The 19,506-nt window shown below is 51.5% G+C and overlaps 6 protein-coding genes across 6 annotated transcripts; 3 read left to right on the top strand and 3 right to left on the bottom strand.

The window, feature by feature from the left end:
• Nucleotides 1–23: 23 nt before the first annotated feature.
• Nucleotides 24–2,419, bottom strand: CONPUDRAFT_118582 (cytochrome P450). Its single transcript, XM_007766875.1, has 11 exons — nt 2,101–2,419; nt 1,903–2,038; nt 1,649–1,843; nt 1,453–1,598; nt 1,271–1,392; nt 1,103–1,220; nt 1,032–1,045; nt 790–979; nt 520–727; nt 324–458; nt 24–264 (listed from the first exon to the last, which is right to left on the bottom strand). Exons 1-11 carry the CDS (start codon nt 2,297–2,299, stop codon nt 189–191), a joined length of 1,539 nt encoding a protein of 512 aa, XP_007765065.1. The 5' UTR covers nt 2,300–2,419; the 3' UTR covers nt 24–188.
• Nucleotides 2,420–2,504: 85 nt separating this feature from the next.
• CONPUDRAFT_98771 (DNA glycosylase) lies at nt 2,505–4,417 on the top strand. The gene is made up of 6 exons (XM_007766874.1): nt 2,505–3,153; nt 3,215–3,405; nt 3,475–3,609; nt 3,658–3,750; nt 3,818–3,890; nt 3,951–4,417. Exons 1-6 carry the CDS (start codon nt 2,701–2,703, stop codon nt 4,098–4,100), a joined length of 1,095 nt encoding a protein of 364 aa, XP_007765064.1. The 5' UTR covers nt 2,505–2,700; the 3' UTR covers nt 4,101–4,417.
• Nucleotides 4,418–5,288: 871 nt separating this feature from the next.
• On the bottom strand, nt 5,289–10,396 carry CONPUDRAFT_118575 (uncharacterized protein). The gene is made up of 15 exons (XM_007766873.1): nt 10,245–10,396; nt 10,057–10,182; nt 9,346–9,988; nt 9,163–9,286; nt 8,960–9,103; nt 8,865–8,906; nt 8,614–8,810; nt 8,330–8,515; nt 7,585–8,264; nt 7,367–7,531; nt 6,907–7,292; nt 6,641–6,842; nt 6,317–6,561; nt 6,063–6,259; nt 5,289–5,970 (listed from the first exon to the last, which is right to left on the bottom strand). Exons 1-9 carry the CDS (start codon nt 10,332–10,334, stop codon nt 8,137–8,139), a joined length of 1,680 nt encoding a protein of 559 aa, XP_007765063.1. The 5' UTR covers nt 10,335–10,396; the 3' UTR covers nt 5,289–5,970; nt 6,063–6,259; nt 6,317–6,561; nt 6,641–6,842; nt 6,907–7,292; nt 7,367–7,531; nt 7,585–8,136.
• A 161-nt stretch (nt 10,397–10,557) lies between these two features.
• On the top strand, nt 10,558–11,405 carry CONPUDRAFT_135296 (uncharacterized protein; the record flags this gene model as incomplete). Its single annotated transcript, XM_007766872.1, has 3 exons — nt 10,558–10,675; nt 10,751–10,923; nt 11,002–11,405. The coding sequence occupies exon 3, from the start codon at nt 11,121–11,123 to the stop codon at nt 11,403–11,405; it is 285 nt and encodes a 94-aa protein (XP_007765062.1). The 5' UTR covers nt 10,558–10,675; nt 10,751–10,923; nt 11,002–11,120.
• Nucleotides 11,406–12,139: 734 nt separating this feature from the next.
• Nucleotides 12,140–13,842, top strand: CONPUDRAFT_80147 (uncharacterized protein). Its single transcript, XM_007766140.1, has 13 exons — nt 12,140–12,237; nt 12,300–12,332; nt 12,385–12,404; nt 12,474–12,485; nt 12,545–12,626; nt 12,675–12,705; nt 12,762–12,793; nt 12,852–12,878; nt 12,931–12,969; nt 13,021–13,116; nt 13,182–13,257; nt 13,313–13,459; nt 13,522–13,842. The coding sequence occupies exons 1-13, from the start codon at nt 12,159–12,161 to the stop codon at nt 13,772–13,774; spliced, it is 927 nt and encodes a 308-aa protein (XP_007764330.1). The 5' UTR covers nt 12,140–12,158; the 3' UTR covers nt 13,775–13,842.
• Nucleotides 13,843–15,793: 1,951 nt separating this feature from the next.
• On the bottom strand, nt 15,794–18,947 carry CONPUDRAFT_118570 (uncharacterized protein). The gene is made up of 9 exons (XM_007766871.1): nt 18,441–18,947; nt 18,186–18,387; nt 17,906–18,134; nt 17,728–17,857; nt 17,502–17,677; nt 17,351–17,447; nt 16,838–17,300; nt 16,601–16,783; nt 15,794–16,510 (listed from the first exon to the last, which is right to left on the bottom strand). Exons 1-9 carry the CDS (start codon nt 18,807–18,809, stop codon nt 15,891–15,893), a joined length of 2,469 nt encoding a protein of 822 aa, XP_007765061.1. The 5' UTR covers nt 18,810–18,947; the 3' UTR covers nt 15,794–15,890.
• Nucleotides 18,948–19,506: the final 559 nt, after the last annotated feature.

Genomic DNA, 19,506 nt, shown 5'->3' with positions numbered 1-19,506 from the left:
GTCAAGGTGTTTCTGAGAGGCGGGGCGATGAAAGTAGCCCTTTGCAATTATGGCTGATTATGAAATGATATGTACAGCGAGGAGATCGTAAGTGCGGCAACGTCCATGTACTTGAAAAACGCGAACGTTCTGTAGACGTTTCATGGGTCAAAGCAAACCAAGTGTTCGTTAAAAAGCAAGAGTGAATTTCAAACTTCCATCCGAACAAGCTTCATGGCAGCCTCAGAGCGAGGCTTGAACACGCACTTGAACTCCGGAGGCGCGCTGAATAACAGGTACGGTGAGATGAGGCCTTCAACCAAATTGTCATGGAGATGACTTACGCAGTAAAGGTCGATGTGACCTCGACAGGCCGCTCGACACTCCCGTCCGTCGGAGCCAAAATGTCGAACGTAGCAAGAACCATAGCCACCGACAACCACATTGTAGCGTCCGCGAGGTGCATTCCAGGACAGACACTGCGCGCGGGCGTCAGAATCACTTTACATCGCAGAGCAGCATCCACCAAGGAGTACACACCGTCTTCCGAAACCAAAAACAGCGCGCTTCGGATCAGGTTCCGCGCCTTTACCTGCGTTAGCAATGAATCGTTCGGGCATGAACAACTTTGGCGACGCGTACACCTCAGGGTCATACATCATCGCCCAGATGTTCGCGAACACCGTCGTGTTTTTGGGTATAAGTTTATCTCGGTATGTGTCGTCTTTGAACACCCTGTGCGGGACACCTGTACAATCATTTCCGTGAGCAAAAATCCAAGCTACAAGGCTAAAAGCCTGTCGCGCTCACCGAGTGGGGCAACGGGCAACCAACGCAGAGATTCTTTCAGGATAGATTCGATGTACGGAAGGTTCGGGCGGTCCGCATACTCGGGGAGGCGGGTTCCTCCTGTGACGCTATCGAGCTCTTTTTGAGCACGTCTTTGAACCTCGGGATTTTTGAGCATGCAGAGGACGAAGGTGGAGAGAGAAACGGAAGTCTGTGAATGGATAAGAAACGATGTGGATGGTCGAGAAAGTTCAGGAAATTACCGTATCCACACCAGCTAAAGCAGTGATGAGTCAGTCGATGGACCCCATAACAGCTAAGGAAGACGACGTACCGCCATACAACGCACTGGTGCAGTCCATGATGAGCTCTTCGCGATCGAGACCTGAAGTTTTCAGGGAATCGTCGTCCAGAAGTGTCGTCATCATGCATGACTTTGCTGTGCCTGCAACCTGCGCAATCGTGAGGAAAACATACAGTGTCGACTGATAAAAAGGCTGACCAATCGTTCTTTAACCGTAAGATAGGGCTCCCGCCGCGCTGCTGTGGAGACACTACGTGCCTCACGAGCAAACTTCAACTTCTTGAAGCCAGCTCCAGGTAACCACTCGGGCAAGTGTTTTACTGGAAAGTGTGTATGGATAAGTGCAAATAAATGCGAAGATAGTGGGAGGCGATGCTTACAGAACGGGAAAAAGTCAACGAAGCTGTACTTTTCGCTGGCTACTATGCTATCATCACGTGCATCCTCCATGATCTTCACGAATCTGTCTTCATTGGGGCTCGTTCGATGCCCATAGACAATCATAAGGATGAGGGAAGACGTCATACTGTTCAAAGGTAAGGATCGGCACTTGAGCGTGCAGGAGAGCATACATACTGTTTGATAAGTTGCCGGAAATCTTCAGGACGGTCCAAGATATTCTTAAGCATGACCACAACCTCGGGTCGAATGAGTGGGTGGTACGACTCCGCAACCGCGCTCGGCTGAAACTGTTGCGAGAGGACGCGTCGATATGACACAAAATGTGGTTTCTCCGCGTCCATAAGAGAGAGATTCCAGTCCCAGCCAATACTAACATACGCGATACCGCGAGTCAGGTAAAGGACGCGGTGCCGAGAGAAGGAACGTACAGCTCGTTGAGCATGACCAGGCGCGGTCTACCGCTGTACACCGCTCCTCGTTTGTCAAGCAGCTCGTTCGCCGCCTGGTACGAGTTCAACACGAGCATGTTGTTCCCCATCATGTTGAAGTTGACCCAGTCGCTGTCTACATCACGCTCGGCATATAAGCAACCCGATGGCGACAGTAGGGCTCGGTTAAGCACGTACCGAGCTTCTGGGCTATGTCTCTGTGCTCGACCCACATTTCTCCTTTGGACGGAAAGTCCTTCATGTTGCCAAGAAAGAATTGTTGCGGGAGCGAAGGAGGCAGCTGGTCGCGTTTCTTGCGTTGAGTATTGCTGTAAAGCGCGATGGACAACGCGGCTACGCCTAGGAGGGCGAGTGTACTTTGTGATGGCGTCTCCATTTTGCCTGATGGTGGTGAACGAGACGGAAAGAAAGAAGGATCTCCATGTTCCAGGAGACAATGAGCTTATTTGTCGCGGCAGTGTTGCAGCGAAACTACCAAGGCGGTGTCCGTGTCCGGTCGCTCGGTCGGCTGTGGGCCATTCTTCATTTCAAGGTGGTGCGATGGGCGCGCATGACGAAGAGACCCCAGATGAGGCCAAGACTCAATGACGGCAATGGAGGTGAGCTTACAGAGCAACAAAGGTGAGAAAGTCGGGCTTTTGTTGCCGACGTGCGCGCTCAAGGACGCGTTGCGACCTCCACAACCTCAGCTTGACGGCTTCATTCAAGCTCGACTGTTTCACCTACGACAGGTCGACCGTGCTGTCTCAATCGTATCTTATTCTTTGTTAAGCCAGCATGTCCGCTGTCAGGCGAAGTTCTAACAGACTCGCCAAGTTAACAGCCAAAGCCAGTCCTTACAACGCATCGGTCACCCTTTATGAAGCCGAATTCATTACAGAAGCTTCACCCACAAAACCGAGACCAATCGTAAAGAAACGCTCAGAGTCAACATCCGCTGCAGCATTCGGAGACGAACCAGCCGACATCGAAGACGTCAAACCTGTGCGAGCAGAACCTGGGCCATCGAATCCCGTCAAGAGGACGGTGAAGACGAAGACCAAGGTCACGACCACAACTAAGTCACCAAAGAAGCCCAAGGTCATAAAACAATCGCTGGAGACGCCGCATCCCGCTCCACCACGATGGAAGGAAACGTACGACACCATAAAGGAAATGCGAGCAAATATTATCGCGCCCGTGGACACCATGGGGTGCGAGCAGGCTCAGTTGACGGAACAGGATCCTCGGGTGAGTATCATTCACTTCTTGCCCCACCGGAGAGGAAACTAAGACACCAAGATGCATCTAGAACCAGCGGTTCTCCACGTTGGTGTCGCTGATGCTCTCCTCACAAACAAAGGATGAAGTCACGGATGCTGCTGTTCGCAAGCTTCGAGAGGCCGTAGGCGGCACCTTGTCCATGGAAGCCATCATCGCGGTCGACGAGGGTGTCGTTGCGAAGGCCATTGAGAAGGTTGGGTTCTGGAGGCGGAAGACCCAGTAAGCACATAGCCGCCTATCCCGCCACCCTCCCTCCGAATACCATGATATGGGCTGAGCTCGACACAGGTATATTAAACAAACTGCGCAGAGATTGAAGGATGACTTCGACTCAGAGGTGCCGAAGACGGTAGATGAACTATGTTCGTTACCTGGGGTTGGTCCAAAGATGGCCTTTCTGGCACTGCAAGTCGCGTGGAAACTGTACGCACCTTCTCTTCCTGCTGCGAACCGCCACTCACTCGCGACTAGAAACGTTGGGATTGGGGTGGATGTCCATGTTCATCGAATAACGAACCGACTAGGCTGGCATAAGCCTCCAACGAGGGAACCCGAGCAGACGAGGTAAAGCACCTAGTTACCTTAGTTAGAAGCTAATGGCGGCGCCATCCCGTCTGACTTCCCTTTGCAGGCTGAATTTACAATCTTGGCTGCCGATTGAACTACACCCCGATATCAACCTCATGCTGGTCGGATTTGGCCAGGTGCGCGTAGTCAACTTGCTTCTTCTGTCAGCTCTATTGACGCAACAGCTCCTCTACTAGACCGTCTGCCTCCCAGTAAAGCCGCGCTGCGAGATGTGCAAGCTAAGCACCATGGACCTGTGTCCCAGCGCAAAGCTGCCCAAGTCCTCGCCATCCAAACCCCGGAGGGTGACTTCAGAGGAGCTCGAGCAGCTGAGCGACCTGGACTAACTCGTCTGTCCGCTTAATCGTCGGCTATACCTACGTGACGTGTCTTCATAATTTGCTTTCGATGCTCCGGATCTACAGTAAGTCTAATCATAGTATGCTAGTTTCTGTCATCTGTCGCCATGTGCATATCATATCCTCGGTTTTGGTGTTTGGCCTCTGTCTACCTCTGTCTGCATCCTCGATGTTACATGTGTACCGCTATCGCGAGCCGTCGGTGCGGCGGCCAGCTACAGTCTCACTTGAGCTCGGGATAATCTGCCTGTCTCCTGCCTGTCAATAATTTTAAGTTTGCTTGCTTTTCTAGCTTGATCCAGTCCGCCTCGACGCAACTCAGACATGTCGTCCTAAATATGTAGATCATGCTTCTTTTCTTCCTCGATGAATCACGAACGTGTCGCTGTCGAGCTTTGGAGTGGGTCCGAATGGATCGCGTGCGTGCGCACATGTGGGACTCAAGCACGCTGTCGCTCGCGTCATATGCACTCATATGCATCATGTCTAAGCAAACGCTCAACCCAGCTGAGGGCTCATCGACATCCACTCATCCTTGCGACCAGTCGTGAACGTTCGAACTTTTACACGTATGCACGAACGAAAGAACGGAATCAATCTAAGGATGTTGATATTCTGAGTATCTTTGCGTACCCCAGATATCCGATTTCCTCTGATACCGCGAAAACGGTGGCAATTTTCGCTTATCGGGCCGAATGTCACCTCATCTTAAAGCCTGAACAATCGTATGTACATACAGACTGCGTCAAACTCTGAGTGCAAAGCTTCTATCCGCCAGCGGCTTTGCGATAAGCTGTCTACGAAAGTCGAACCCTTCTTCCATCAGATTACTTTCTCCAGTCTTTCTCCCCACGTCAAGCTGAGTTCTGCCAGGCCTCGCCTCGGCCCAATCCTGCCCAATCGCGACTGCAGATGTCCTGTCGCTAACGTATGACAGATCTGTTATGTCAGCGTCGGGTTCACGGACTTTCATTGTAATGAACTCGGCTCTACATATCATGACCGCAAGTTGTCCAATGTATGGCGGACGTGTGTCTTGATGAGACCCGTCGGAGACGCTGATGCATGTCTGCGGGAAGATCAATCATCTTCAATCACTAAAATGCAGCTCTTGCGTGATCTTTGAGAAGCGCTGTCGAGCTGTCGAAATATGTCAACCCTCGAAGTTTTCCTGGCGTATGATTATGCATTGTACATATACACACATATCAGTCAGCTAGACATGCGCCCTGAGATACTGGCAGTCTTACGCATAATAATCGGTCTTGGTACATAGTAATCGTACTTTTAAACGATGGGGTTGTACACCGACAAGGTTGTACACCGAGTAAGAGAGAGTACATTAATAATGGGACAACGCCTAGCATTGAGCGTCCGTGTAGGTATGGGATAAATATCCGCTCGTGGGTCGTGGGGTATCAGTGAGGAGAGCTACTACAGTACTATGTAACGAAAGGAGCGGCAGGTCTGAAGGGTCAGGTATGATGGACGGTTGTAGAGAGATAGAGAGTAGTGATAGAAAAAAGATGAAGACGAGGGGGATGTCTCACGGCGCCTTTCGCAAGAAATCATCGTTGCTCCCGCGGTCGCCGAACTTGACTTCGTGCTCCGCGAACGTCTCCATGTTGACGTCGACACCAATCTGAATCGGCTGCGCGCTCGCGTACGGGTCGAAGTTGGCGCGGCGAGGTGACATGGGCACGGAGCCGAAGGTGATAATTGGCTTGGAAGGGCTGCTGTGCGACTGCGTGCGTGAGCGCGAGCTGACCTTGCCGGTCTGGTTGCTGCTCTCCGTGGTGATGCGCGTGAAGAACGCGACGAGCACGCTGAGGTTCGTGACGATGAGAGTGATGGACATCTGTAGGTCAACGGCAGACACAAGGATCAGGCATCAGAGGGTTGCTCAAAAGCGATAGGTGCACTGAGGCGTGCAGGACAGGCGAGACATACCTCGGTGATGCCAGCCATAATCTCATCAACTCCTCCAACGCGCAGCAGGTAATAGACGTGCACAAGACTGACGATGGTCGTGATACTCGTCGAGCAGAAGATAGCGATGAGACGGATCTTCTGGGCGCGAGAGAGCCGGACATTCCAGACAAGTCGTATAGGCGCGAAGATGAGGATGAAGTCCGCAATTACATCAGCTATCGGGAGCATGATTAGATCCGGCTCGCATGAAGACATGACGCGGAATAACTTACTGATGACCTGAGCAATCGCAACGTTCTCGCCGAGAGCGCACTGAGGGACAGGTGTGTGCTTCCACGAGCCATCCTTTTCGCAAATCGCGACTTCTTGGAAGACGAGGATGAGGAGCGTCGCGCCGAATAATCCGGCGATACCCATGAGTATCCTACGCTCCATCCGCTTCACGGTCAGACGAATGATCGTGAACAGGATCGATATCCGGGTAAACCAGATAACGCCATAAAACGCTTCGGAAGCCCTGTTTGTATTGCAACCATGTTAAGATCCGTTCTGGGAGACCAGGAACAGGGCATCTCTGGATTAGGGTGAAGACTCACATGTAGTATGCCGCCACCATGGTCGCATTGGAGTAAGCAGTCGGTTGATACCGGATCTGCGTAAAGACCAGCTGAAGGAGCTGGAATACCATCGCGAACCCGACCGCCGCGTCATCAAACCCCACTCGCGATTGTGAGGTGCGGATGCCCAGCCGGAACAGCGTACATGTGATGGAGAGCAACGACATGATAAGACTCGCGACTATGCGGAAGCGAAAGGCTGATCAGCAAAGAGACCAGCGGACACATGGGAGCGGAACTCGTACCTTTCACTCCTTGAGGCGTCAACATCGTCAAGGTGGGTGACAGGGATGTAGAGAGAGGAAAATAAAGGGAGCGGAATTGTCGACGGCACCAACGTCTTTATGGACTGGCGAGCAGACGACAGGACCCGGTGGCTCCAAGCATAGCATTTATACCCCCAAGCGAGTCTTTTGATAGAATCGCATCGGTGCGTGTCGGTGCGTGCGTCAGCGGAGGTCAGGGGGCGGGAAAGGACCACGCTGGCGACTTCGGCCAAGCTCGCGGTCGCATTGGGGTGGTCGCTAGCCATCAAATTTGGCGCCAACGCATCACCCATCAAAGTTCCCTTCCTAATCAGGAAGCTGATTCGCTCGAATGTGCGGTTTCAGGTCCTTCCTCTATCCTTTCTCTGCCAGAGGTGTTGATGCGCAATATACGCTATCAGTATGATGTATGATTTATCTGACTCGCTAAGAATCAGACCTTCTCAAAAAAAATTCCCGGCCGGAACGCAGACCGCTTCAATCGCGCATCCTTCAGTCGACGAAACCTAGCTTTGACTACTTGCAAGCTTCACTCGAGCCATCCTGCGCCCTGGAGGGGTGAGCGAATTGTTAGGGGACATTATCGCAAAAGCACATATAGCGACTATGTCAAGAGATGTCAAGCAGGCTGTGTTTGCGATGCTGGAAGCAATGAACCTTAAGTAGTCCTTAAGTCCATGGGGCAGAGTGTGGGCAGAGGAGGGAGGCTAGAAGCACCGAATAGCAGCGAAAAGCTTGATGATCTGCGATCGTCGATCCGCTCATACGCGTCGGCAAGCGGTTTGCGGGGAAGTGTCTCAGGTGTCCCGCATCCATATGGTACGGCGGGTGACCTATTTTTGAACGATTTCCCGAAGAACTTATTTCCGCCCTCTGTCACGACTCCAATATCGCCATTCGCGACTTCGATGGCTGGTATACGCTGGTATTGTCTGTGGGTTGCGTCACGTCAGCTTAGAACGCGTTGAACCGAGAAAAGTGGGAATATCAAGGAACCATGAAAATGGAAAACGGAGAAACTTAAAGGCGCCTGTCTGAGAGCTCTGTCGGGGCTTCCGAGCGATGCATCCAATTGGATTTCTCACGTCTGAACTGCCAAACTGTCAGCTGCCATTCAGAATCAAAGCCTTCGACCCTCGGTATCTCGTGGACCACGTGGGAGTCGAAGTTTATCTTCGGACCGTCGGACTTCCTTCAGTCCTTGACAGCTCATGAAAGCGTCATTGCCATGTCCCAGAAGCCCTTTTCCAGCCGGACGCATCTCTCCCAAACGCTCTTCCACTCCTCCAGCCTAACTTCCGAGGGCGGATCGGCAGCAGCCCGGCTCTCGATCGACTCTGAATGACGGATCGTGGAAGAGGATAAGACGGGCCATACAGGAGGAAAAGGTAGCGATTCTTACCGATACCAATCCTAACCGCATCTTGATATTCCTTGCCCGAGTAATCTTCCATCCATCGCAAGTATGGATTACTCTCCCAATTTACCCAGGAACCCGGTTTCGACGCCTCGCGCTTGAGCCAAAGCCCCACCTCGCCGTAACCCAGGAGGCACGCCGCCAGGGACATGGTGAGCGCCATCGTATCTCCTGAGAATAATGATGTATCAATATGTCAATTCGAAGTTCGTTGACCGTATAGTAGACGTGAAGAATGAATTATCGGAAAGGTTGAGCAGATAACGTACCTCGCAGTCCGGTGTCGATAAGGGAGGCGCCATATGCCGTTGTCGCAGGAGACTCTGGTGCTGTGCGCAGTTCCTCATCCGAGACACCCCATTGCTTGCAGAAGGAGGCGTGCATACTACTCTCAGTGATGATACTAAGCAGGACATCGGAAGATGACTTGATGAGGGCAAAGTCGTGTGATTTGGCTGCGAGCATACTGGGAAGGTCAATGAGCGGCTTTCGCAGTACGACCAAGTTAATGAACACGTACGCGTAAGCTCTTGCATAGTACTTTAGATAGAGGTAGTCTTGTCTACCAAGGTTTGTCAGATAGGGAGTAGTAATCCATGCTTATCATCTACGTACTTAATGAAATGCAGGAATGACTCTCGGGGCAATGTTCCCTTCCCGAGAAGTCTGACAAAGTCATGCTGAACATACTGCTTCCAGAGCACAGCGGTACTCTGGATGCACAGTCGGGTAAGCGGGTGAGGATTACCCGCCGTTCGTCTGCATTGCTGTTAGCTGACTACGCGGCACTCAGCGAAGAGATGATGACCTGCACTTACATCGATAACGGGCGAAGCAAGACCGGATGGGCATGGTTCAGGGGCCCATGCCCCTTTCCGATCGGCGGAGCAGTTTCTATCCCAAGATGCGTATACGCTGTAGCGTACCTAACTGCGTCCAAAACTGCATGTGTATCATCAGGTCCCAGTATATATAGAACGCCATGAGAACAAGGTACACACGTTGCCGTCCCCTGGCAAGCTCACACGCTATGGCAGCACTGAGAGTGCATCCTGTTCCATGAGTGCTCGTCGAATCAAGCCGAGGTCGAGGAAAGAGTGTGACGCCGCCGTCGATCTGACAAAGCACGTCAACCACGAAGTCCACCCCATTCGGATCCCTCTCGGAGACTCTAAGGATCTCGACGTCGTCGGAGAAGGAATCGTCGCTGATAACGGCTATAGACGGGTCTTCCGCCCTCGCCGTTTCGAGATCAGACAGGCGAACAGTTACGTGACCTCCTTTCAACAAGACTGCCTGAGATCCGAGTTCGAGCAAGTCTTTGGCGCCCTGCACCATCTCGCCGAGCTTTTCAACCTTGGACGAAAACCCTCTTCGCGATAAGAGGACACCCGCCTCGGAGAGGTTCGGCGTGATGATGCAAGCTAAGGGGAAGAGTTCATTGATCAGGGTCTCGATGGCATCAGTTTCAAGGAGTATATGTCCGGATGTTGAGACGCAGACGGGGTCGACGACCAGAGGAACATGGCCGTGGCTACTGAAGATACTCTCAAGAGTCTTCGCGACTGCGAGAGTGTTTTTGGTATCGAAAAGCATGCCAGTCTTGATCGCCGAAACTTCGGTGTCATCCATTACTGACCGGATCTACATTTTCCGAGGTTGAGTCACGTTGAGGACGAAAAGGTGGTTTGAAACTTTGACTATATGCGCACCTGCTGTTCCACAAACTCTGGGGGAACGCCATGTACTCCCTGAACCCCCATCGTATTTTGTGCAGTAAGCGCGGTCAGCACACTCGTCCCATAACATCCGTGAGCAGCAAACGTCTTGAGATCAGCCTTTGCGCGCAAATGCAAGGGCGTCAGCTTGCATGCACCTAATCGAGTCACTGTCGCCGCACTTGTATGCCAGCTCCTCCGCTCGAATCACTCCCGGCTATTGTGAGGGCGACGAGGCATTTGGAGTTGGATGTGTGCTCATGGTGCACCATGTCGACCACTGTGTCCGTTGAATGGAGATAACGGTGGTTGACGTGATCAGGTAACCTGTGACCGCCGACGTCAGAGGCGCTGAGGCCTGAGGGTGCATTGTTTGGTACGGAGGCAGTTGCCAAATAAAGCACTTCGGAAGCACATCCGGGTCGGGTGTTCCGTCGCTCGTTTCCATTGTCGTTTCCCCTTTCCACACACTCAACGGTGCCCCCTTGACCTCCAACTGGGTGGACCACTGGCTTGGGTAATATTCAGACTTTCCGAGACATACGAATTCTATCTGATTTCCGGATGTAACCACTATGGGGAGAATACGGCTTGAATCGGAGAGCGTAAATTGGTGCGTTCGCTGTTATAGCCTGCCTCTTCCCTTAGGTGAGACGGAAAACTGATAAGACAAGTCTTTCCAATATAGCCCCGTTCCAGCGGCTATATCGTCGTACATTCAATCGCGTCTATAAGTGCTTGGGCATTAATGTCCATTGCGACAACCGTGTCAATGCACGGAGAACTGGCGTATTCTCGAATACGTGCTGTACACCATTATAGACGTCAGATGGTACCGACGAACGGAGAGTTCTCTTATCAGTATGTGTCCCTTTTTTCCAAGCATCTCTGAGGTGCTTAAAATATCTACAATCCTCACTATTCGGTTCTGCTGCGCAGTCAATAGCCACGCGAAAGTGGCATGATCCAGACGAATGCACGCTTCTTCGGGGTTCCCCTTCACTATATCGTGACATTGAAAGACAGATAGAAGGATCATCTCCGTATTACTATGGAGTATGAAACCTTCCACTATGCACAAGATGGAACCATCAATGTCTTCAAACTGGGTGCGCTCCCGACACTGGGCCAGGTTTCACTTTAGTGGGTCAGGCATAAGATCGCGTGGTTTCGCATCTGTACCTACATCGGACCATCGGACCATCGCTCCTTTTTCCTCGTGTATGTGCCGAAGCTGGAAGTCACTGGTTTGTTTTGCAATCAGAACCCCGCCACATACCCATACAGGCGAAATCGTCGCCGGTTACCTCGGACTTGGTGCCTATAAAGTCATCTTTTCATAGGCCATGAACTCGGGACGTATTCATTCACCCTACGCTCATAAGAACACAAGTAGAACTCGAAAGCGGGATACGCGTCAGCGGGCCTTTCAAGCCACTGTTATAATTGTTCTGCACGCATATGGCAGGTGCGTTTGTCTTCTCGCACATGCATCGTTCATTTCCCGTTAATTTCCTCGGCAAGAGTCTTCGCATCAGACCCATGATTGGCAATCCGAAATACGACGGAAAGACTACATGTCCGACAAAGGGAGGTACCCGGGATCATCTCTCCGCAGCCTTGCGCAGGCCGCAACAGCGTTTGTTCGTCTCCAGTGCGTAAGGCACCACACCACGATGGAATCGAGACTTTACCATCAGCCAGGCCACTGTCCAAAGTCACTGTTTCGCTGATACTCATCAAAGCCGCCCACACGGTGACAGTGGGCGTTTGGCACGTTTCAGTAGAGCGCTTATCTGTCATTGGCGGCTTCTCCGGTCGACTTTCTCGCCCCAGGATCACCGTTATCAAAGTTGATCTCGGGGACATGTCGAAGCGTGGCCCTACAGCTGCCGTAAGTACAGGGGCTCCATATAGCGGTGTCCCTGGCGCTATTTTATGCTTCGTCATGCTGCGTGGTATAAAGGTGCGAGATGAAGTAGCGTTCTCGGCCCATTTGATCCCTCGCTTTCTGACTTCCGGCCCTTTGGATAGCGTTCTTGGGTGTACTCCCCCATTTCTCCGCACCTACACCTCGTGCAACCCGGCTAGGCGCGATGAACTCTACAGCGAGCGCATACGAAAAGGAGATCATGGCTATGGCTCGAGCCGACGTGCTCCAACGCTACTTCAATGGTGAGTAAGTTCCCGGGCGTTGACGAGGCAGCGTCTTACTCAATCATGCCTCGCTCTCCCAGTGGCAGCGTCGATTTTCTACGTGTACGACTTCCGTAAGTACACCTCGCCCGCGAGTATCGAATTACGCACTTATCGCGTGATTAGTGATCACGTTCGATCATGAGGTAAAGTAGACGCTTTCGGTGTTTTCTTGCTCTGAATTCTGATCATCACTTCCGTCTCCCGTGAACTAGGTGACCGTATGGGTGCGTAATATGTGACCTCATGCACCTATCCGGGTTTATCTGACCCTCCTACGCATTAGGCCAGCCGCTTCAGAGGGATGAAAACGATGTTTTTGATTAACCGCTATTTGGCCCTGGTCGCTACGATCCTAGAGTCATTCTGTACGTGCAATATAGCTTGCGATAGAACGAAACTTACGCAATGATTAGTTAGCATCCACGCTCTTTCCTCGCCATCTTGGTGCGATACAATGCAATGTCACTTAGTGCTGTTGCTGATATGAGGACTTAAATCAGGTGCCACGCAAGTATGATGAGGTTGCTCTTCGGTTAGTCCTGCGAATACTGCCCTCTGTGTATGGCAATTCCTGATACGCCCCTCGTTAGCTGTCGTACTAGCGGGAAACACCGAACGTAAGTCATCCCTCGGGGCTGGCATACTAGCTAAAGCCGACCAATTGAGCAGTCGTCTTGTTGAAACGCATTTGCGCCATCTATTGTAACGGTGAGCTCCGTTCATCAGAATTCATGACTCCCCAGCCTCAATTATGCGCAGCCAAACACATTGTTATCGCCACCACTCTCCTTTACGCATTTTGTATTTGTACGATGACGGGTTTGGTCATCTCTGTAGTTGTATTGGATACCGTCAGTGAGTACAGCAGCCGTCAGGCTGTGATCACGCTAACATAGCCTATGCGCACACTGGTATAATAGATGCACAATCTCTTTTGATATCTCTGGGATGCCCTGCAGGTCCCGCCATATCCTTGCAACTGATGGTCGGGACGTGGTGCGTTTGACATACACAGCCAAATACACCACTTTTACGCTAAACACTGCCACAGGATACCCATGATGATTTTTGACTTCGTGCTGGCCGCTTTGGCACTTAACAAAGCAATCAGCCATCGGCGCGAGGTTGTGAACAAGGAATGGCCCGCTGTTCGCTTGCTCAACTGCCTCGCACGAGATTCTGTCTTTTACTTCCTCATGTACGTTCATCCGTTCCATCGACTGCCGCACCACTCATCGGGACGCGTTCTTTGATGCTCAGAAATTTCTCCGTATACTTCTTTGCTACCCTGCAGTACAAGTATGGCTCGCTGCAGACGATGGAGCTCGCATCGGCGCTATGCTTGGTTATACCCCCCGTATCAGTGACACGCCTGTTCCTGAGCATGCATCAAGCAGTGCACGGTGATGAGGACGAGCACAATATGGTTGTAATCAGCCTGTCTTTCAACCACTCGAGTGATACCCAGCTTCCTACTCCTGTATCCGAGACGCAAGTTGGTGTCGCGTTTTGACTGAGAGTAGTATAAATATTCCGGACTCTTACTGTGTTGTTATGCATTTGTCGATTATCAAGCAGTCCTACCGAGTACAACGGCTCATACTGTCACTTGAAATACTGGATGTTCGTGTTCAGTAAGGTAATGGTAAACTTCTTCTGCTCCTGAAAGTTGACCATCGTCACTTTCTGGCCATCTGCGATCAGAGCTAATATCTTCTGGTGGTTTGGGAAGAGGGAAGGCCTGTATCGCAGCGGAAGCCAGCATACCCTGCGTTCCTGCTTCTTGAGCCATCCATTCTGGCTCATACAGATATCTGACCAGGAGAGTAGATCGAAAAATCAGCTGAATCGTTGCCCCCGTTGAGCTCATAGGAGCTGTATGGTACACCAGAGTCGCCTTCTATGGGCATCTGTTTCGAATGAAGTGAGGAATCGTTCAAGTTCAAGCAGTGCACTGTTGCCGATTTCAGCTCGTCCGGGTCCGTATCGATCGCAATGTACATCCGTTTTTCGTTCGCGGACATAACATAAGAGAGAGGGGTGTTTAAGAATCGTGCCGGCAAGAATGCAGTACACATCTTAACGAGTGTCGATTTCTCTGGGTTCCACCGAAATTGACTGATAAGGCTGTAACATTCGTTGATGCAACACATATCGACTGCTCTTCGAGTGACCGTGACGGAAGAAATCTGACATGTAGATAAGTCGACGTGGGCTGTGTCAAGAAGCGCAAGTGTTCGCCGCCGGTTGTTTCGATGGAGAAAGCGGATATCATCCATTTTTTATCGAGCGTGGAGGAAATTCTGAGTATAGCAACAGTTTCATCCGCAGAGAATTTGATGTCGATGTGAGCGCCCTCAGGGCCACTACCATGAGAAAATGGATACGTCATTTGAACACTTCCTATCTGAGTGCCCGACCTTGACACCCAAACACGAAAGCGAACATTGTTAGATGTCCTTTAAAGACTTGTATTGGTGACAGCAAAGAACGTTGACTTCGGAGAGAATGTTTTTGCTGTCATGATCTGTACGTCAGAAAGTGGTTCGGAGCCAGGAAATTTCATAGTGTCCAGCAGATCGACAGTCGGCAGACTCGGAGGAAATAACCCCGAGGACACCGCGATGATAGGCTTTGAGAATGAGTTTCTCTGAGATGTAGAGTGGTGAGGACGAAGTGTCTTCCAAAGAAAAAATCTCAGAAGAAGGTGGAATCGGAAGCTCTTGACGGGCCAGTTGATCAAGGTCCAAAATGTGCATCAACTTCCCTTGCAAAGTAACACCGAAAGAAGAATTTGGAGAAGGTAACCAGTCGGTTCTGTTTTGTCCACAAACCCTCTGCGTTCTATCACCCAACTTCACAGCCACGAATTTCTTGTTATGAAAAATAAGCTCTGAAAGATTGCTTTGAGACGGAAATGGTCTTTCTAGCCCGAACTTGTATATGGTACTAGATAATGGCTGCGAGGACTGGGACGGACCTTGGCGGCGTCTGTTTAGCCATTGTTTCAAGTTGACGCTGAAGCAAGACTGCGACATATCCTCTCTATGTGTCAACCAAGAGGAGGCAGTCGGGAACAGGAGATGGTCAAGTGGTAGGATAGGAACCGTATCCAAAGGCAAATGCGTGATTGTTGCCAAAACTAGTAGCCATTGAGTACCTCTATCTGGGGGGCACTGCCTCGGAAGGTGGTACAGCCAGTGGCGACAGGCGTATCGAAGAACTCGAGGGATGCATCTCTCGCGTCTCTCCGCAAAATCAGCGAAGTCTGTATGAAACAGCGACGGATCTCGAAGCTCGCATATATCGCGCTTTAGTAGCCTCGCCATGGTTTGGAAGCAATGAGAAGATAGATGTCGGTGAGCAGCACGTGCGTCTGCGGCCTCGTTATGCTGCTGCATCAGGAAAACGGCACTTCGCTTATGAGCCGAGGTAGCACTTACATACTCGCTTAACATACCTTATACAGTACTGTCGGCTTGTTTGAATATATGCCAAGCTCCGCGGTTGCTCACAAGCTATTGGGGCTCCTCATAAGCCGACGACTGGTTCGCCGCGTTGTGTAAGTAGTCGCGAATTCAGCAATTTGCTATAAGTCCGTTATAAGTGTCATATGAAGTATTGATGTATTAAGCTAGTTCAAATGCGTGGTGATCTACAAAACGATTGACGTAGAAGAGTTTATAGTCGTCTAATGATGTATGGCAGGTCTCGTCCCTCGATACAAACTTGGCCTCAAAACAGGGTAGTAGGTGAGCAGCACGGACGAGGGAGTCAATATGGACAACTTCGACGTGATTCGACCCGCTCGGATTCATGGAAGGCTGAACCATATACATACCGGTAAGCTCGTCGCGATCCTCCCCGAACCACTTATACCAATGGACAACAACGCATGGATACGCGTGGTCCATATATCGGAATGAGAAGAATGCGAGGACGCGGGCCACTTCCATGGAGAAGATTCCGCTCACATCGGGCCGTGTGACGACGAACGCGCAGTCGCGACGTCTTGCCTCGTTGCGCCAGAGAGGTACTGAGCGAATACGCTCCCGCTTCAGCCCCCCAGAGCCACTAAGATCACTGGGCGCCCGGAATACCGAGACGGCTGAGTCGTAAACTCGGAGCCGGTCGGGTAAATTCGGAAGATCTTGCGGGGGGACGGACCGAACTGTACGTCGGGTGCTGTCGGAGCCAAGCTGGGAGTGCAAGAATCGGCGAGTGAGACGTTTGAGGTTGGGGACGTCGACTTCTGCGGCGAGCGCGGCGAAGGTCCGAGCACGACTTGTATCTTGTATTGACATTAGCACGATGCTCTGGCTTATAAGAATAGAGTCACGGTACTCACTAGACTTCGCCGCTAAGTTAACCTCTGCCATCAAAGTTGTGCCGTCTACCGCGGGCTCCTCCTCCTCGTCTTCTGGATCTCTGACCGAGCACGATACAGGTTCGTGTATTTGCAGGCCACCATGACCAGTGGATGAAGAGGGTCCTTCATCTGGCGGGTCTTCCACCTGCGAGACTAAGGGCAATGTTTCAGTGCCCGATTCTTTCGGAAGGGTAATGACAAACGTACGTTGCTGTAGCGCGCGAAGCTCTGCTGAGAAGAAGCCCGAATCCAACATCCCACGTGCCTCGAAGTTCAAGCGGACAGCCTTGATCTTATCGAGCCGCTGGTTCGTTAATAGCATCTGCCCGAGCGCATTAAAACGACTCGAGCGGCGCCAGGGTTCCTTGACCGCTTCAATATGCTTTGACTCCGTGATGGACGAGCACAGTCCGTTGGGAGCGCCAAATTGCTGGATGAGGAAGACGTAGTGGGCGAGGGAGTGTTGGCGTGGAAGGGAGAGGGATGCTGTAGCGCCGGATTCCTCGAAGATCGTTCTATACCGGTGGAACTCTTCAAGGGTGCGTTGGAGGTTGAGGATGTCCTTGTCCGTCAGGGAATTATGTCGGACAATATAGCAAAATTCGAGGAAGGCGCGCATAGCGCGTACCATGTCGTCCGGGACATGTCCTTCAATCGCGGGTAGATAAACCTATAACAATTAATAAGAAAATGGAAAGGCAAGAGGGCTCGATGACGCACCTTCATTAGAGCCTTCGAATCGTCACCTGTCCACTGCTTAAACCCTCTTCCCTGCGGAAACCGTCGTAATCCAGCGAACGGAGCGGCCACAGCGATGCTGTATCAAGATATGAATACAAGACTATCATAGAGATATTGACAGCTGACTTACCGACGATCGATGTTACTCAGAATCTTTTTGTAGTCGCGTTTCGAGTGATTAGCCTTCAGATACTTGCGCACCCATTCAACTAGGTGGTCCTTGAAGGTTCCCTTGACGAGTTGATGGAGGATGTCGGGCGCGATGAGTTCGTGAATGTCTCCGCGGGGAAAGTCATTCGTGAAAGGCTAGGCTTGAACGTTAGACTGGGCAAAGAGGCTGAGCGAACTTCACATACCACTACATTCGCTATGACACCATACGAATCCCACAAATGACCGGGGTGCATCTCCTCAATGAGCGCTTCCGTGTGCTCCCGACATCGTCGAAGGTCTCCGGAATCCAACTGGTAGGGAAACGCGAGACATCTACAAAGCAGCATGAGCGTGGTTTACAGTTGAATAGAGACAACATACCGAGGGCACCACCCTTGCACTACTCCCGCCAGAAGGACTTGCTCTGGGTAATCCGCGATGTAGGGGCCTATGCCCCATATAACGCGTCGGTGATATCCGTCTCCGAAGAGGACTACTTCGGGCGTTGTCATTCCGGGCTTGAAGGATTGGAGAATTGTCGATATTGAGGTATGATACAGTTGTCGTCGAAAGTGGCGGAAGTGGGGATCGTCGGCGTATGATTCGTCGGCTGGAAAAATTCGTGAGTTTTTAGAAAAATTATGAGCGGGAGAATGCTTACTCTTAGGGACCGATAAGAAGCCAATCAACGCAACAGCGTTGCGGCGGGCGCGGCGGGCGGGATTGTGGATGTTCCCGGGCGAGATATAGAGGGGATAGTATTCTGTCTGGCCTGTCGCGACGGATACCGTTGTCTTGTCGCTGCCCAAGACGAACGGGATGAACGTGGATCCATGCGTATCCGGGTCTTGAGCAATCTGTGTCTAAAGCTAATGAGTATTGAATGCACAAATAGTAAGACATTAATGTAACGCACTGCTTGATCCCATGCCCAGTCCCCTGAGAACAAGTTCTCATACTGCCGGTCCCCCTCGCCGTTATAGTCGCGATATGGTGTCAAATCCATGTCGTCCTTGAGGTCGGGGCGAGCAAGAATGTTCTTGACGACCTCCCGGGGGTCGCGGAACCAAACATCGAACTCTGCCTCCATCCACGTCGGAACATTCTGCTCGGGCCTTGGTCCTTGATACGTGACGTTGAAGGTCTGCCATGGAACATCACCAACTTCGATGGCATCGATGCTCTTGAGCATGCTTTCGTGGTCCTTGAATGGAGCGGGGATGTTGGTCGAACTGAGACTTGCCGCCCAAATCTTGCAGAGGACGTCGACGAGCGTCCCGGACATTTGGTCACGCCGATAGAGAAGATCCGCCGTCTCAAACTCCAGCTGGTTATTGAAAGGAAACCAGTCGGACTTGTCGCGTTGTGGTGGGGGTGAAGGGGTTGCATCCGGAGGAAGAAAACTGCCTTCGGGTGAACACTTGCGAGCTATCCTCAGGCGTTAGAGATATGACACAAGAAAAAAATATAGAAATTAAATACCTGTCATGTACTTGTGAAACACTCGAACCAGAGGACCTAACTCGACTTCCTCGCCCATTGCGTGATCGACTGTTGGTGTTGGTGTTGGCATTGGCACTTGTTCTTGCTCGAAAGGAGGCGGGGGTTGCATCTCTTTGTCATCGGGTGAAGGCGGGGTGGCAGCGCGACCAGCATTGTCTTCATAATTGCCGAAGTTGATTGGAGAGAGGGGAGGGACAGACGGGGATAGAGGCATGAAGTCGTCAAGATTTGGAAGGTATAGGGACTCAGGTTCTGGAACTGGTTCTGGCGAAGGTGCTGGTGTGGTTGTTGGGAGCTGAGAGGTGGAAGCAGCAGGTGGTGAAGGACTGGGAGGTGGTAGACATTCTGGAGCTGGCTGGTGGTAGCGACGAGTCCGGATGACTTGCCTATGGACGCGGTTGTTGTGCTGAGTGAGTCCTCCCTTGGATCTTGGGATGGCATTGCAGCCAGGGACACGGCAGGCGTATCGTAGACTTGAT

Source organism: Coniophora puteana, assembly GCF_000271625.1.
Source record: "Coniophora puteana RWD-64-598 SS2 unplaced genomic scaffold CONPUscaffold_2, whole genome shotgun sequence".
NCBI classification, from domain to species: Eukaryota; Fungi; Basidiomycota; class Agaricomycetes; order Boletales; family Coniophoraceae; genus Coniophora; species Coniophora puteana.
The sequence above is the reverse complement of the archived record's forward strand: the minus strand, read 5'-3'. Positions and strand labels throughout refer to the sequence as shown.